At 36.9% G+C, this 18,329-nt stretch overlaps 2 protein-coding genes across 9 annotated transcripts; both read left to right on the top strand.

Annotated features, from left to right (window-relative positions):
* Positions 1 to 1,859: 1,859 nt before the first annotated feature.
* On the top strand, positions 1,860 to 4,075 carry LOC131437824 (uncharacterized). Of its 8 annotated transcripts, none has more exons than XM_058607434.1 (6): positions 1,860 to 2,146; positions 2,658 to 2,795; positions 2,858 to 2,991; positions 3,048 to 3,479; positions 3,552 to 3,729; positions 3,790 to 4,075. In XM_058607434.1, exons 3-6 carry the CDS (start codon positions 2,867 to 2,869, stop codon positions 3,922 to 3,924), a joined length of 870 nt encoding a protein of 289 aa, XP_058463417.1. In that variant the 5' UTR covers positions 1,860 to 2,146; positions 2,658 to 2,795; positions 2,858 to 2,866; the 3' UTR covers positions 3,925 to 4,075. The 8 variants fall into 8 exon arrangements, with proteins under 8 accessions (XP_058463417.1, XP_058463418.1, XP_058463416.1 ...); XM_058607435.1 differs by having other exon boundaries at positions 2,651 to 2,795; XM_058607433.1 differs by having other exon boundaries at positions 2,626 to 2,795.
* Positions 4,076 to 9,019: 4,944 nt separating this feature from the next.
* LOC131435934 (transmembrane protein 53-A-like) lies at positions 9,020 to 16,938 on the top strand. Its single transcript, XM_058604240.1, has 6 exons — positions 9,020 to 9,447; positions 15,348 to 15,457; positions 15,728 to 15,893; positions 15,951 to 16,219; positions 16,279 to 16,456; positions 16,520 to 16,938. Exons 1-6 carry the CDS (start codon positions 9,238 to 9,240, stop codon positions 16,658 to 16,660), a joined length of 1,074 nt encoding a protein of 357 aa, XP_058460223.1. The 5' UTR covers positions 9,020 to 9,237; the 3' UTR covers positions 16,661 to 16,938.
* The last annotated feature ends 1,391 nt before the right edge of the window (positions 16,939 to 18,329 follow it).

Here is an 18,329-nt window from a genome sequence, read left to right as displayed (position 1 = left end):
TGCTTCGGTCGGTATACGGTCACTTCACCGACGGTCATGAGGCATACGGTCATTAGACATACGGTCAACTGGCATAAAGGTCATTTGGCATATAGATATTTGGTATACAAACCATTTGGCATAACGGTCATTTGACATAAAGGTCATTTGGCATAATAATATTTGGAATAAAATATAAAAATAATTCGGACGATCATAATTCACTTAAATATTTTCCGAAAATTCATATAAATTGACATTAATAATTGAGTTTATGTAGTTTGTTTCTGTTCTGTGTATTTCGGCCTTTTAAGGTATTCTCGTGTACCATACACTTGATGATTGATGATTTGGAAATTCGTGTTGAAAATACACTTTAATTAAATATTTTTTCTGCATCGTGACGGTGTATCGCAGCAAATTTTTACGTGCATAGCGAGGAAAAATATACTCATGAGCAAGTACTGGCGTATGAGTCGTGTTCTTCTAGTAAGAACTTTTAACCAGAATAATGATGCCAATGTAATGAAAATAGCAAATAGTATTAACACCTTCTCCGAAGAAAACTACTTGAAAGCAATAGCAGCACTGTTGGGGTTAAAATCAAAATAACTCTGATGACTTTTTCGTTATTTATATGTTAAATATTAAAATTTTTTTGTTTTGTTACGACTTTTTGTTCGTATTCATTTTTTTTTGTTGTTCAATGTAGAACTAAATATTGACTTTTTCTTTATATGTATTGTTATTTTATGTTTCGGGTAGATGGGGCATACGAGTGGATTACAGGTTTGCTAGCGAGAGGTCGCCACTCCCGACAGCGGGGCGGCGGCCGACACGCTGTCGGAAGCAGCGGCCCCTCGCAAGCAAACCTGTAATCCATCCGTATGCCATATGACCGTATGCCAAATGACCTTTATGCCAGTTGACAGTATGCCTAATGATCGTATGCCTAATGACCGTCGGCGAAATGTAACATGTCACCGCATCGGTCCCAAGGAAAAATAATGGGAGAACGATATGAAGAAAAATTGGACTTCCACATAAAAACAATGATGGTCCAAATGTTGTACAAGACCTTGTGAGCAGGGATGCCATTTTTTAAAAAATCTGTGATCAAGCCAAAAACCTGTCTGTGAAAATCTGTGCCCGTTTCCCGTACCATAATAGCAGATCAAAATCAATTTGGTGAGCAAAAAAAAGGCCTCACAACTAAAAATCTGTGTCTCTTTTTCCTCAACTGCTCTGTACTTTTTGGTGCTGAACTGTGCTCGATTTCTAAAATCTGTGATTTTTCCAGAATCTGTGAAAATCTGTGATCATTTTCAGGAATCTGTGAAAATCTGTCATTTTTAAAATCTGTGCAGAAAATTGAAAATCTGTGAAACACAGATTAATCTGTGAACCTGGCATCCCTGCTTGTGAGTAGTGTTAAGAGGAAGGTTCGTGCCTTTTGACATGGTATTGAAATGGAATAAAGCGAACATTGAAAAAAAAATATTCCCTGAAAGTTTGAATGGATGAATTTGACCGAATATTTACTTGTGATGCAATTTGATTCCGTACACTCTTTAAAATTTTTTTAGACTTTCGTGTGTCTTGAAGGTATAACGTTAAAGACCATTCAAACTTCACTACAAACGACAAAAGTTCTAACTCTGAGCTCCCATAAGAAATATTTTTTCGAATTCTTTTTCATATTTCACAACAAAAACGTAATTATATTTTTTCAACGAAAATTTTGTCATAGGCTACTAAGAACTTGTGATATTCAAAGCATCAAACTGACGATATTTTGTAGTAATCCCATTTTTATATATTAAACGTAAACTTCAACCCAGTGAAAATAGAAGTGACAACCCTCTTTTGTTGTTGTTATTATTATGTTCATTTATTCAGTACCGGCTTCAATCTTTGCATTGTTGTTTCTTAGAAAAAGTTACAAGCCATTAAAAATGTCCTTCACTTACGCTATTGCATGGCAATAACAAGTTGCAATAAAGAATAAGTGTACATGGTAAACCATGACTTGTGATAAAAACACTGTGGTAGTCATTATTGTTTTTGGAATACTATTCCATCCATGTATAATATCCTAATTGTACCGAAAACGATGATATAAATTACAGAGACAATTTACAAGTCAAAGGTTATTCCAACCGTTTTGGTAAGTTATTTTACATGATACATGTTACTATGTTTGCTAAGATATATTGTATTCATTTGGATTTTACCGTAAAATTTGCACTTAATCAATAATTCCCATACTATCAAACCAAAGCAACCAGCTGTTCGTATCGTTTACAAAACATTCAACCACTACACTCGTACACCCCTGCGCTAAGCAAATGAAGAAAAATCATCGAGCGTTTGGCTTATGCACACAAACGAAACACTCGAGCAAAAATTGCAATCAGTTATTTCGCGAGCATAGCGCATTCCGTCTGCGTTTGGCCTCTCATTTCTCCAACTCACGATTTTTTTTATTTCGGGTAATACATCCCAGTTTTGGTATATATTTCTGAGAATTTTCAAAATGAACTTGACCTTTAACCTTCGGCAGGTACAAGCTTTTTTTGTTTTCGTTTTTCTTTTATATAAATTTTCCACCAATCCCACCGGCTGATCGCACGTGTCTTAAACTAGATCACTAGAAAACCCTAACCGGCAGAAATCAGCATTTCAGATTACCATTTGTCTGCCTTGCCAACCAATTCAGTGGAATTGTTCAATTAAGGGGATACGAACAGTCACGAGGATTATTGAACAGTCAGGTGTCAGAGAGGGTCAGTTCGGCAGTCAACCATCAACACCGGGTATGTGAAGAAGTGTCACCGAAATTAGGTATTTGTTGGTAAAACAATTACAACTATTTCAGAAATTCATCATGACATCCAGAAGCAGCCGGTCGCAAACAACACCGATTAACATTCGGATTTACAGTTTAACGAGAAATATTCATTTCTATAGCTCGGCGAGAAGTAATTGGGACTGTGATTCGAAAACCTTAAGGTTTGTTTTATTATATGTGTTAATAATGAGCAACTGCAAAATATGTTGTTTCTTAGACTGAAAGAACAAGTGGATAAGCCTCTGGTTTTGATATTATCGTGGCTGCAAGCTTCCGAGAAACATTTGCGAAAGTTCGCAGAGTTTTACAATGAGCAAGAATTCGAAGTGTTGGTCGCACACATTACACCTTGGCAGCTAATGTGGCCAGTTCTTGGATCGCAGGCCGTCGCTAGTGACATCGTGAAATTTTTAAAAAATAATGATCTCGCCAGAGGAGTTGTTCTACATGGATTTTCTGTCGGTGGATATCTGTGGGGTGAATGTCTAGTCAAAATTAATGAAACCGAACCTGACAAAGCTGTGCTAGACAAAATCAAAGGTCAAATCTGGGACAGCGCAGCAGATCTCGATGAAATCCCTGTCGGTGTTCCTCATGCCATATTGCCAAAAAATCCTACGCTTCAGGGTGCACTGCGTGGCTACTTAACGTAATCTTATGCTATATACTACTGATACAATTGTTATCGCGATTGATGAACCCTTTCTCTACCCAAACGCAGGTATCACTTGAAGTTATTCCACGAGGAAGCCACTCAATATTACCAGAAATGTACCAAGCAGTATTTCAACGAGCCGGCTCGTTGTCCCGCACTTTTGCTGTTTTCGAAAACCGACCCAATCGGAACGGAAAGTGCCAACCGTAGGTTGATGGCCATGTGGGATTCAATTGGCATGAAGGTGATACCATAGGGACTGTCGCGTTTCGTTCATGTAACCACGTTATTTTTTTATCAACAGACAACCTTCAAGTGCTGGGATCGATCGCCACATGTAGGTCACTTCCACAAGCACCGTGACGAATATATCGACCATTTGCTGAACCATCTTGATTCGCTCAACATCACTGGTTATACTCCCAAAGCAAAGCTGTAACCAAAACTAATTAAATCATGACTTGTGATTAAAAACTGGCGTTAAATTGAGCACCGAAATTACGTTTTTTACTGGCATCGCATTGGAAGCTTATAAAGTAATTTACCAGTGAAGATAAATATAACGCATCAAACGATGAAAACCAGATCAATCCAGATTTGTCAGTTCAGTTTAGTAGTATGTGTGCTTGAATTCTATAATCGGCGGGTACTAAAGAGCACTCAGTGATGACAAATGTCCAATTATGAATGAATATTACAATGCATGAGATATTTCGCTCTCAGCGACAATGCATCTCACAAAGAACGAAAGAACTTTCAGTCTGTATTCTGAGCGGATTATCGGAAAACATTACCTACTAATATTACTTCATTTTCAGAGATAATCTTCTGTTCTTCTATTTTTGAGATGTGCTTTTTTATTTCACTTTGTCAAATAAAATATTCGGAACAACGTGATGGGTCACGACCATCGCCTTTCACGCAACCTACCTGAGTTCAATTCCAAACCCCGCCAAAACGATCCGAAAGTTTTTCTGACCCGAGAGGCAAATTACCATAAGGTTAAAAAAAACCTCTCTGATCGAAATAAACAAATATAATATAACTGTAAATACATTTGGAACATTCTATTTATTCATCAATCAAAGAACAGCGCGAAATTGAAGAAACACTACCATTAGCAGTCATTGGTTTCAGCTCATTTATTTCGCATTTCTAGTTCCTTATTAGTAATCAGTAGGATTTTCTGTGACCACATTTGTTTCAGATGATCTATAACACGTGCCGTTTTATCGATTTTCAAGGATTGATCAACCAAGCTTTTTTTAATTTCGATTTGAGTTAAAGTTATCTTTTTATCGTTCTATCTTAGCGTCTTATCGTCAATTATCCTCCGTCATTAAATTTCATTTGTGTACATATTCACATTTGGGAATTATAAGCTGAGTGGAACAAAGCCTTCACCAGAAATGTGTTTTTTCATGAATTGTGGCTTTTTGCCTTTTTATACAGAAAGGTTATGCAATTGCTGGAAAAATCGACTAGCAAAATTGACCCCGAGGGCCAAGTGTCATATACCACTCGACTCAGTTTGTCGAACTGAGCAATGTCTGTGTGCATGTGTCAAATGGTCTCGCTAGGTTTTCTCGGAGAGAGTTGAACCGATTGTTACAATTACTAGGATTTAGATGAAAGCTCTCGTGGTCCCATACGGAATTCCTAAATTTCATTCGAATCCGACTTTCGGTTCCGGAGTTATAGGGTAAAGTGTGTTAAATAAGGTATACCGTCACTTTAATCGGCGAAACAAAAACCGTAAAACAATTTCTAAAATGGACTCGAAACTACTCAAATCGATAGCCAATATCAGTATAAGCTAAGCAAACCGATCCGGCTATCCTGGTTCCCGGTCTCAGGTTCCGGAAGCACCAGAAATAGTGGTCATATATTCCAACATGAATCTCACTTTTCTCAACGATGGTTTGACCGATTTCCACAAATTTAGGTTACAATAAGCAAAAACCTCTTCTTTTTATTTAAAAGATATTTTTATTCAGGCCTATTTGCGTACAAGCTTTACGTGGCCGATTGAGCCGAATTTTTGAATAAAATTTTTTTTGTATTGGATCTCGTTGTCACCCTTTTTCTAGGGGGAAAGGAGCTTCCATTTCCCTCCTGCGAGGATTGAGGGGCAGTTTGTTCGTGGTTCGTCTTGTCATCCATTGCCGCATCGGTGGTATTGTTGTTGATTTCCGTCTTGAGTTCGTTGCTAGATGCTGGTTGGTTGGAGGGTAAGTTGTTAGCTGCAGCTGGTGTACTTTGTTCTATAGGGGATACTGATCGATTCGTTGAACGGCTTCATTGTTGTTGGTGGCTGTCACATGTGTACATAGCTTTGCGAATATAAGGATCGAAGCCGCTTGAGGGAAGATCATGCACATGCACTTCTATAGCACTATCTTCCATATATACTGGAATGTTGTTGAAACTTAAGCAAACCTTCAAGTTCTTGTATCGAATGTCGAATTTTGCACTGCCTGAAGTCAACAATAATTGTATTCTTTCGTATCGGCGGTAACTTTTGTTCGTTTGGTTCACTCATTTCGAGATCGTTCTGTTGTTCTCTACACAATACTGTACTTGGTTTCTTCCGTCCCGAACGTAAGCGGTATTGCTTTATTGACTGACTTGGATGAGATGTGAAAACGAACTGAAAAACCTCCTCTTCTTTTATACCAACAAATTTACGGTATTCCAATGGTACAATAAAGCATAAAGACTGTTCCAGAAAGTATGGACGCACTTTGATTTCGCTGTAAATAATTCACAAGTGTTAGATATTCAAAATTTATTCGATATACTGATAATATTAGACTACAACAGCAGAATATTATTCTCAACATTTGCTACTTAGCCATTGTAGACTAGCTGGCGCACCTTCTTGCGAACATTCCTCAATAAATTCCGTACAGACTTCTTGGCGACAAGTTTTGACACTTTTTTCCAATTTTGAATGGTTTCGGCTATCGAGACATGTTTCCTAAGATGTGCCTTCGTTAATGCCCAAAATTCCTCAATTGGTCGAAGTTGTGCGTAATTTGGTGGATTCATGTCTTTTGAGACGAAAGTGACATTTTTGGTAGTATACCATTCTACCGTTGATTTCGAGTAGTGCAAGAAGCAAGATCTGGCCAGAAAACAAAAGGATCCTTGTGGCTTCGAATCATGGGTAGAAGTCGTTTTTGTAAACATTCCTTGATGTTTATTTCGCTGTTCATTGAAGCAGTCGGGAAAAGGGTTTCGAAATCTCACCGCAGCTACAAATTGCTTGCCAGACCATAGCTTTCTTACCAAATTTTTCGACTTCAATCGATGTCTCGGACTAGTTTAACACTTGCCCTTCTCGCACTGTATAATATTATGGTCCCGGCAAGGGTTTGTAATCGAGTATCACGTAGGTTTCGTCGTCCATGATTATGCAGTTCAAATTTCCAACAAGAATCGTATTGTACAGCTTTCGAACCCACGGCCTGATCGATGCTTCTTGTTTCGGACTACGTTTTGGTTGTTTCTGCTTCTTATGGGTTCGAAGATTCAAACGTTCTTTAGCACGAAGAACATTTGACTTCGAAGTGCCCACTTTTTTGGCCACATCCCGAACTGAAACCTCTTTCTTTTGCTCAAATGCCTTCAGTATACGTTTATTCAACTGAGGGTTAGCAGGACCTTTTTTTCGACCCGTTTTCGGTTTATCCTCACCGAACTTCCTGATTGCATTTCGCACGGCGAAAATGGTAGCGGTTTTTGGATGCGTCCATACTTTCTGGGACAGTCTTTAGTTCCCGGTTTCCGTTTCCGAAAGCTTCGGTAATAGTAAAGAAAAGCTTCAAAAACGGAGCTTTTTTCGATTTCTATATTCCGATAGAATTCGATTATATTCCTTTTGTGGAATTTGGCCTTTCTGTTTCAACAGACTTCGCAGCCGATTCTTAGTGTACAGAATCATTTCATGGTTAGTACAATGGATCCTTCCAGGTCGGGGCTCGAACATACGACAACTGGCTTGTAAGACCAGCGTCCTATGCATTGAACCGCCAACTCGGGACGACTCAGCAACTAGTAATCCGATTTTCACACATCATGATTCAAATTGAAGCTTTCATTATCTTAAAAGATACTGTCCAGTTCATCCAGATCCGACTTTCGGTTTCGAAATTAGATGGCGATGAGTGTCGAAACTTTCAAACTGCCATACAAAATTATGCAAAATCGGTACGCATCGGTACGTGCTGGTACGAAAGAAGAAAACACCACCGCCTAGCATTGGTAGTTTATACCCAAAGAAAGTTTTTGATTTTATTCAAGTTTGAAAGAAGAAATCTTGAAAGAATCGCCTAGTTATGTTTTTTTTTAAATATAAGTAATATGAAAAAAGCCATCATTACACCATTAGGTGGATTTCGTTCTATTAATTCCAGTACAAACAACAAACAATATCAATACAATCCAATAAATTGTCAGAAGTATCGTACCGTGCCGAATGAATGCACTGAATTAAAATAAATCAAATTGAAGTTCATATTTTGAACATTGAAGAAACGTCAGATTTCAAAACAAACCAAACTTACAAACTTAGAGCAAATTCAGCAGCGGGTAAAGCACTACTGAGGCTGCCAGTTTTTCTTGTTATAAAATACAGATTAAAATTTTAAAACTGACATAAATTATGCATCTAGAACTAGAATACTGCTGAATATGTCCTTACAGCCTCCGCAAACATCATAATGTTGAAGTTATACAAAATTCGGGTGAAGCAAAGACTGGCAACATCAAATTTCATTTCGCTGTGTCATTATCTACTATCGTTCTGTCCACACGTGCCGGTGTCAGTTCATTCAAGGCCACGGTGTTGAGTAGATTTACGAGACATTTTACTCTGCACTGTTGTTTCGAAGGGGTTGTACGATTATTTCCGATATTCATAAAAATTAGTAAATGTGACTGAACTATGAATTATATGCGGATCGTTTGGCAGCTCAACAATCCGTAACAATAATCCAGCACTTTGTGATAAAAAAGCGTGACATTTACATTTTGACTGATTCAATACAATGATGAAAATGTGCATTCCTTCTTATAAAACTGTGTATTGAAGTATAGAAAACTTTGAATCATTTGTATAAATAACTCTTGAAATGTCAACAAATTTGTTAAACATAATCAATTACATAAAAGATGAAAACGTCAATCTCGGTAGCACAGCTGATCTAAACTAACAACTTGGGAGTGCTAATATTGTTGGAATCGCTGGATTCTAGCTTGGAAAATAGATAACAATAATTCAATCTAACAAGCATCGTAAAAGAAGTCGGCAGACACTTAGATCAGAAAAAACCCAACAGACAGTTCACTTCATGACACGGCCACTACTGCAGTACAAAAACCAAATCAAAAACATTGTCAGCATAGTACAACCAGTCAGTGTTGGTGTCTTCCTCTAAGAAAGAAGGGGCTGCACATGGAAGTGTAGTGGTGTAAGTACTATGTGTACCTTTGTACCTCAACGTTGTTCAGTCATTTTTGCTCATCAGATATTCAGTTTATATTTTTCGTTTTTCCGTGCCACACTTCGTATGCTATCAACCCGATAAGTCGAACAGGGAAACGATTAAGTGCGAGTGGTGACCCTGGCTCCAGCAAGAGCCGTTCGTCGCTGTGTGTTTCATTGAAGAAGATATTATTGATTGAAATAGAACATTCTCTTCTTTAACTTGTCAAACTAAACGAAATTAGTTGGAACCAATCGGGTGCAATGGCGTTTCTGACGGTGCGACTGATTGCTACGACTGCAGTGAAAAGTGCCAACCAGAATATTGCGGGCAATATTAAAAAGTGCACTCTGACATCGATGGATCAGCAGATCGGGTCGGTCGCTATGTTTAGTGGGCTGACCAGTGCGAAGAAGAGCGACACTCCGAGGAATCAGATTTTTCCAAATGCTGTCTTGAGTTCCAATCAAAATGTAAGCTCAGTGGGGTCTCAATTTCACTTATACCTTATTCCCGTACAAACCATAACAGTGCTCGAAGGCCTTTTTAACCACAACCCAACGAATTCAAGTAGATTAGAGTTATCAAGTAGCATAGATAGATGCAATTGTAAGATTCCGTTCAACTCAGTTGATTGATCGGGAAAATAAATTTTACTTGGACTTTGTACGGGTTCGCTACGATACCGTAGTGTTGTGTGCGTCATGTCTGTTGCAAAATGTGCATACATGTACTGGACTGGCATAAAGAGGAGCGAAACTACCTTGCTTTGCAGCTGCATTTTGTCTGTTGCACCCATCCAACCACCTACTCAATCACCAACTAGATTCGCTGTTGTTCGCTTTGACTATCCAAACAAGTTCCAAGACAATGTATGAAGAGCACTGCAAGATTCTAGAAACCGTAGCAGTAGTTAAAGAACTGCACAATGTTTGACTTTTCTTTATTGGGTCAATGTCATATAAATATTCGTACAGGATAAACGTGCCCATTTTCATCTCAGCAACCTGAGTCCTGCCAACTAGTGAATCCATTATTCAGTGAAATCTACTGTCTCTGTTCAGTATTTTCATATATTTTCCATAGCAACGTGCACAAAGAAAAGCAAAAATATCCAAAGATACAATAGCTGAATATCATTTGAATCGTTATCTTGACAAATTATTTTCTTATCGAATAATGATTAGCTAAACTTTGTCCTATATAGTATTCATTGAGCTTAACGTGACACATAATCTTTCTGTTCTGCCAAAAGTTAGCGTTCGCTATGAAATTTCCAAGATAAGATTTCACTTAATTATGTCACAAAAAACATTTATGCATCAGTACAATACGCGACCAAAAATTGATCTAATCTCTAGTTGGGCAGAATAAAACAACAAAAAAATTTAGTAATATCTGAAATCTAGCACAATTATCAATAGCATATTTTTGCGAGAATATAAAATATCGCAATCGGCTCTTTGGGGTCGATTTGCTGGTCCCAAATGAAACCGAATTATTAAATCTTTCTGATGTTTTAAAATTGTGATGGCATTTTCCTCGAAAGCGAAGGATTAGCAGAACGTTGAAGAACGAAATTACGTCTCGGCATCAAATCGGTTCTTGCGAACTGCACGTAAACGTAACTTGATCAATTATTTCACTACAGTTTCTATGATTTCAATGAAAGTTTCATAGTAAAAGACATTTAATTAAAAACAAAAATTATTGTAAACAATTCTTGGGGATTGATTTGTGTGCCCTAAAAAGAAGCGATTGATCAAACTTCTTCGATACCTCAGCTCTCTTTGGAACAACCATACCGGTATACTTGAAGCGATTGATTGTGTGAACCAGAGCTATCAACTAGCAACATTGTACGAAAAAGATTAGATAGGTTATGTCACTGGACAGCTGTCAACTAGGCTCTACATATCACCATCTATTGAGTGTCTGCGAGCCGGTATTTAAAACCTAAAATTCTCTCGATATTTTACCCGTCAGGACGCTCATTGATTGCCGATGCAATTGCTATTAACTTCATTTCTCCTATCACTGCTTGATTACGATGTGACTAAATAATAACCGAACAGTATAAATATTGAAATATATTACTTCACTCCAATAAGCTTCAAGTCAGATGGCTTTTTGTAAAGAATAACTTATCTAATTAACTCATTAACTTATCGATTTATGTTTGTATTAATACTTTTTGAAATTTCAACAGGGAATAGAAGAATGAGAGAGAAAACAAAAACAAGTCGCCTGTCTTTGACTGAGTATACTTCTTCTTGGCCATTGAACTATCGAGTATCTCATTTGACAGTCACTTTTACAATACATATTACAGCTGACGATGATTTTAGTCAGTTTGTCAAGGTCATTCGATGTGACTGACAAACTGCAACTTTGGTGTGAACGTTTGCTCAAATTCAAGTGTAACAGCTTGCTTCTAATTTAAACATTTGTTAAACTCAACATTCTTATTTCTTTTAAAATTTAATTCCTGGCGTGAACGTCTGCTCAAATTCAAGTGTGACAGCTTGCTTCTAATTTAAACATTTGTTAAACTCTACATTCTTATTTCTTTTAAAATTTAATTCCTACGAAATCCGACCATTTTGCATGGGAAGAAATACGTTTCCGTTGTCATGATTACAATTACTCGAAACCAATCTTCTTATCTTCTTATGAAATCATGACTTTAATTTATCCTTTTATTTTTAAAACTCCCAACTACGAGAGCTAGCGCAACATTGAAAATAGAAAGAAATATCTAATACCAAAAAAGTATGCGAAATCGAAAGTGCAATTCCTGCTAATATTATTTTTCTTCGACATGAATGCAGTCGTGGCGACCAATCATTCCCAAAGTTATTTTGTCGCACTCGACACGGAGAGCCCCCAGATCACAAAATAGCAATTGTTGTTTCTTGCACTGCACAGTGGTTCAAAAGCCCAATTTTACACTCTTAATTGATAACAAGTCAAAAACGTGGTTTTCCAGATACATTATCAAATATCAAAAGATACTATTCTTGTAACTTAAGTAGAATTCATGATTTCAATTTTTTGAAAAGGGTCTCCTAAAACCAATTTCTGTGAGAAAATTTACATATTTTGAATTTCAATGATATTTTTACATAGTTATTCATCTTTAAAAACGTATGTAATCCACCTAGCAGTAAGATGATACCTTTTTTATCAACCCGCATGTGTTTTTGCATGAATATTCTTCGGTGTTTCAGTTTTCATGACATTATTTCAATGACCATCGTTTTAAGGGCAATTTGAGATTTTAATCACTCATTACTCTGTTATTTCTAAACTGCAAATCGGATCGAATTTGAATCTAAACGTGTGATAATCGTTTGAACATTCCATGATATGTCGAAGTAAGTTCCATTTTAGAGTTTACGGTAATTTAATGTACTTCCATAGCCGGTATTCAGGAACCAGCATAACCCAAACCGATTCGTACGGTCATATGACGAAACAATTGCAATACACTGAAGTCTTTTTTATGCGAATTTACGTACCGCATAAAAAAAACCGCATAAAAAAAATCCGCATAACTCTGAAAATTCGCATAAAAAAAACCGCATAACTCTGAAACTTCGCATAAAAAAAAACCGCATAACTCTGAAACTTCGCATAAAAAAAGACCGCAGAAGGTTAAACCGCATAACTCTGAAACTTCGCATAAAAAACCCGCATAACTCTGAAAATTCGCATAAAAAAGTCGCGTAAAAAAACCGCATAAAAAAAGACCTCAGTGTAGTTTGAAGTCCAACTTTAAAGCTCATCATCTCAGTCATCTTCTTATCGATTTGAATTTTAAAAATTCATCCCCCTGTAATTCCAGATTCGGAAGTCAAAATTCGAGAAAACTGATTAATTTTGTATGGGACTGTAAGTTTATTTTAATTTGAGTTTCCGTTTCTGAAATTCGATTTGTCCTTTTCTGAGAAAAAACGATTCGATACTGGAACCGGAATTCGAAAATCGGTGTAGCCGAGGTCAGTTAAATTCACCTGAGAAGTTGTATAGTTTACACTTGATTCAAAATGGTTAAATATCAGTGTACACATCTTTGAGAAATCGTAGCGCGAATTAAATTTTTGAATACCTTCCGAATCGAAAACTGAATACCACTAAAACTGAAATAAGTATATTTTGTTATCACCTATCCAAATCTGCTAACCCAATAAATCTGATTAATTTATGTGAAATAGACATTTTTATACTTATCACCATGCATCCCCGAAACCGGAAGTTGGATCTGACTGAAAAACAAGATGTTTTATAGAATCTTAAAACTTTTCATTTGAATCTTAGATGATTCTTAGATCTCATTTGAATCTTAGATCGGCTCCGCCATCTACGAGAAAAATGAGTTACACAGTTTTAATTTCGTTTCACATATCATCCTGTAGTTCCGGAACCAGAGGTCGGAGCCAAACATAATTCAGGAACTTTGTTTGGGAGTATACGACTTTTCATATGGATCTGAGTTTGTAGAAAACGGTTGAGTCATCTCCGAAAAAAAATGAGTGAAATTATTTGTCACACACGCATTTACTGATCTCGACGAACTGATTCGAATGGTATACGGCTGTTATGTTCTTCCAGCATTTATTGCTGTAAGTAGTTTCAATCAATATAATTATGGAATTGCTTTCAACTTGAAAATTTTGCCATCATCTGGTTCACATATGGCATATTCGAACGATTATGTTGCCAAAAACGAACCGTGCTAAAATCGGTCCGAGATAAAATATCATGCTGTACACAGTCTTTTGGGTACTTAGAAACAAATGTATGTAACAGTATAAAAATCGTTTTTTATGTTGCTCCCAAGTATTTCTTTACCAGACAGCGCTCAAAATTTCAACTGCTGGAATAGGGGAAAAAGTCGCTTACACAAAAATTTCAATATCTCCGTTAAAAATGGACGGATTTTAACAATCTATGGCTTGTTGGATAGGTTATACCGTGCGGAATTTAGGTCTGAAAATATATTCTGTTTTCAAGGTCAATTGTGACAGATACTGTCAAAAAACTGAAAATTTTGACATAAAACTATATAACTCAAAAAGTAAACTACCGATCTCAAAACCATTCAATATCGTTCAGGGTGACGGAGAGACCTTTCATTTGCGACTAGTTTGATCAAAATCGGTCCAGCCATCTCTGAGATCTCGACCTCTTAGTTGACAATACACATACAGACACACACACACGAACATTTGCTCAGTTCGTCGAGCTGAATCGATTGGTATTTGACATTCGGCCCTCCGGGCCTCGGAAATTTTTTCTAAAGTTTGAGCGAATTCTATACCTATTTTTTATATTTATAAAAAAAGGTAAAACCTCACAACTTTCTCGAATTTACTATGTTTTTATCATGAAATAAAAGCCGTTTTTTATGCTTCACAAATAAACGCGAATCGAGCCCTATATATAAATAAGTTTAGTAACTGTTTGTCAGACTTTTTTTGGAAAACGAGATTAGAAGCCATGACTTTGAGAAAAGGCAATCATTTTCTATAGAAACTGTAGTGGTTTCTCCGGAAGTGAGGATTTTTTTCTTAAATTTTTGTATTCTAGTTGGCTCAAATTTTGTATTGGTATTCTTCATGACCAAAAAAGAGCATGATGGAAAATTTATGGACAAAAAAGTTACTGCCTTTTAAAACTAGGCGGATTTTTGAAAATTGTTGAAATATTTTTTCATAATTTTCATTTTTATTATTTTTACGTTTCGTCTTTGACTCATCAGTGCAGAGCAGTTCAAATTGAACTGCTTAGTGCTAAACTCGGTATTTCTGCTACTTACAGAACACTTTTCGTTTTGCAACGAAGTGCAATGTCTTTTCTGACGTGCCGAACGAAAACGTGCCCTAGCACAAAATTTGGCAAACCCCTATATGACCATAATTTTCAATTTATTAGAATATGATGCTAGAAAAACTTTTATTTCAAGTTTTTATACAATGTTGTAGAATCGAATTATACAATGTGTATTATTGGACAGTTTATGTCAAAAGCAAATAACTATGCTTAACGCTCGAAAATTGCTGTTGAAATAAAGTGATCACATTAATGGTACCTTGAAAGTACATTGCTAGCATAAGGTTCAACAGCAACACGCTTAAAATTGAAAAAAATATCTTCCTGCGAACCATTTGCTCTATTGAGGACTTTGTCATTGCTAAGCCATCAGCATGATAAATAAAAAAATACAGCTCAGACAAAAACAATCCATCAGTTGTATCCAGTTTTAACCTAACAAATTCTGAAAAATAACTAACATTTTAGTTGTCTTACAATCGCGTTCTTCTCCGTGTACGATCAAAGATTAATTTCGATTAAAAATTGTTTTTCGCAGGTCAACATGGTTGTCCCGAGTAGAAACATCACTGTCCAAGAAATCTCTCGCAGTTTGCAGCTTTACTCCAAAGGCGGAAGAGACGTCGAAAAGGACCCAAAAACACTTCAGTAAGTTTGGCACAAAACAAATGAATCGACTAATTTGATGTCATAAGTTCGTAAGGTCACAAAAGTTCTTTGTTGATCATTATTTTTATTGTTACTGCCAGTAACTACACACTAGCTAATTTTTGTCATAATTAATATTTTTACTCTTAGACATGCCAGTAATTACAAACATATTACCATTAGCGTTTTGAAATCACATTCGAGGTTGACTGCGTTGGACATTCATTCCATCAATTAACTCAGTTAACATTCACTTGAAATTTCCTACAGATTGAAATCCGGCTTCGAAAAACCAACTGTGCTGTTGTTTGCCTGGTTGAATGCCAAACATAAACATTTGGTAAAATATGCCAACCTCTATACGAACCAGGGCTTCGAGGTAGTTGTAACACAACTCACCCCATGGCAGCTGCTTTGGCCTGTGAAAGGCTCACAGGTACGTATCAGCGGACGTCGAAGGAATCCGTATTGACGATTGTTTTGTTTATCGTAGCTTGTAGCAGAAGATATCGTGAAATTTTTGAAAAACAACGAATTTAAGAATGGTCTGATTTTTCACGGATTCTCAGTGGGAGGCTATCTGTGGGGTGAATGCATGGTTCACATAGTGCGAGATCTTCAAAATTATCAAATTGTGTTGGATCGTGTGAAGGGACAAATCTGGGATAGTGCTGCCGATATCACAGAAATCCCTGAAGGTGTGCCGAGAGCTTTGTTTCCAAGGAACCCAACACTTCGCAACGCATTGCGAAAATATATGATGTAAACAGGAATACTGTGAAATATCTCCAAAATATCCACTCTATACTTTGATTTTCCAGTTATCACATGAAGGCATTTCATGAACCTGCTACGTCACATTATATCCGCTCCAGTCAGATGTTCCACACAAACTTGCTTAGATGTCCAGCACTATTCCTAGTGTCGAAAACTGATCCCGTTGGAACGGTGGAAGCGAATACTCGGGTCAAGGACTCTTGGGAAAGCAACGGAGTTAAGGTACTGTGGTAATTTCAAAAAAAATATAGCTCTTCTTAAAACATTTTATTTGCTTTCAAATAGTGTCACTTCAAATGCTGGGACCGTTCGCCCCATGTGGGACATTTCCGTAAGCATACCGAAGAATACACCGAACTGGTGTTTTCACATATTCGTCAGCTGGACGTTGGAGCACATAAACAAGCATTGCGAGCGAAGCTATGATCGGAAGTAGATTAGTACTGTGATACTTAAATGCAACTGTGAAACAAAAACAAAGAAAAATTAGTTTTGAAAACACGTACACGTTTTGACTAGACCGTAAAAGTGCCCAGATATTATGTGTTTATTAGGTTACCACAATTCACAAAACGAAAATTAGAAATCTTCAGTGTACATTCATAACACTGTTCATTGGGTACATTAGGAAATGATTCGACAAGGGAGATAATACTTTGTACAAAACTCTTGGATATTGAATAAATATTGGATGATCGTTGTAATTTGTACATCTTAATTAAACATGTCCAATATACCAATTTATGATCTCGAAGACCCGGCGAACGACCAAAATTAGGTTAAAGCCGGGTATAAATAAACGATATAAAATAAAAAAAAATGATCTCGAAGAGTTTCGATTTGTAAAACAATGTCGAAGAACTCTGAGGAAGCTACAAAAGAAATCATCAGGAAATGTATTCTCAACCAAACACTGTAGAAAATCTGTTAATGTCTTTTTTCACATTCGTTAGTCAATGCTTTGTTCAATAATATCAGTGCGTAGCAGTTTATGTTGAACTGCTACCTCCGACCTGACGGTTCAACATAAACCGCTAGGCAGACGTAAAGGTAATGCTATTTGCAAAGCACTCCTTTGATATTACACCTAAGTGTAATATCAAAACTGACGCCGAAACTTGTTTCGTTCGGGACGTCAGTTTTGATATTACACTTAGGTGTAATATCAAAGAAGTGTTTTGCAAACAGCATTAACTTTACGTCTGCCTAGCGGTTTATGTTGAACCGTCAGGTCGGAGGTAGCAGTTCAACATAAACTGCTACGCACTGATGAGTCTAAGACGAAACGTAAAATCAAATGAAATTGGTTATGTGCACCTAGCATAAATTAGGGGGTAAAAACTCTTTACCTCTCAAACTCACATCAAAAGACTGATTTAATCCCCTAGTGGTGTGATGATAGCAAAGTTAATGTCTTAGCGTTACATTCATTCTGTGGAATTTTGCCTTTATGTTTCAACCAACCTAGAATTTAAAATTGCATACACACTTCAAGTAAAACTACTTTTGTCATTTAAAAAAAAACAGTGTTCAAACTTATCATTCCTTCTAGATGAAAAAATACTACACAAGCTTAGCAGTGGCTTCAAAAGTGTTATCTGGACTCTGCTCCATCGGAAAGAAATGTTTGTTACTGGTTTGCTGAATTTAAATGTTGTCCTACAGACACCGATGATGGTGAACGTTCTGGTCGTTCAAGTTGAAGTGGTTACTCCAGAAAACATAACGACGTACTCCAATTGGTTATATCTAACTGTAAATTGAAATTGCGGGAGAAGGCTGAGGTCGTAAAGATAGCAGAAACCATGAACATTTCAAAGTGGATGCTGCGTTCATTCACAGTCAACAACAACGTGTTGTTGATTCAGAGGAGTGTTTGGCTTTATTCACAAATAACAAATCAGATTTTTTGCATCAGTATGTGACAATGGATGAAACGAGGATCCATCACTCAACTACGGAATCATAACGTTCATCATCTGAGTGAACTGCAGTCGGTGATCCACGTTAGAGAGCATCCAAAGATACAACAGTCAGCTGGGAAGGTTATGGCTTCAGTACTTTTGGATGCACATAGTACAAACTTCATCTACTA

Source organism: Malaya genurostris, chromosome 3, assembly GCF_030247185.1.
Source record: "Malaya genurostris strain Urasoe2022 chromosome 3, Malgen_1.1, whole genome shotgun sequence".
NCBI classification, from domain to species: domain Eukaryota; kingdom Metazoa; phylum Arthropoda; class Insecta; order Diptera; family Culicidae; genus Malaya; species Malaya genurostris.
Note: the sequence above shows the minus strand (reverse complement) of the source record. Positions and strands in the feature narration are given on the sequence as shown.

Bases quoted from the DNA above. Each gene is read 5' to 3' on its own strand.
- LOC131435934 (XM_058604240.1), top strand. From the start codon at position 9,238: ATGGCGTTTCTGACGGTGCGACTGATTGCTACGACTGCAGTGAAAAGT. The intron at 9,448-15,347 runs GTAAGCTCAGTG...TGTTTTTCGCAG, and splicing joins TCTTGAGTTCCAATCAAAAT to GTCAACATGGTTGTCCCGAG. The intron at 16,457-16,519 runs GTACTGTGGTAA...GCTTTCAAATAG, and splicing joins GGGAAAGCAACGGAGTTAAG to TGTCACTTCAAATGCTGGGA.
- LOC131437824 (XM_058607428.1), top strand. From the start codon at position 2,516: ATGAACTTGACCTTTAACCTTCGGCAG. The intron at 2,543-2,657 runs GTACAAGCTTTT...GGCAGAAATCAG, and splicing joins TGACCTTTAACCTTCGGCAG to CATTTCAGATTACCATTTGT. The intron at 2,992-3,047 runs GTTTGTTTTATT...GTTGTTTCTTAG, and splicing joins TGTGATTCGAAAACCTTAAG to ACTGAAAGAACAAGTGGATA.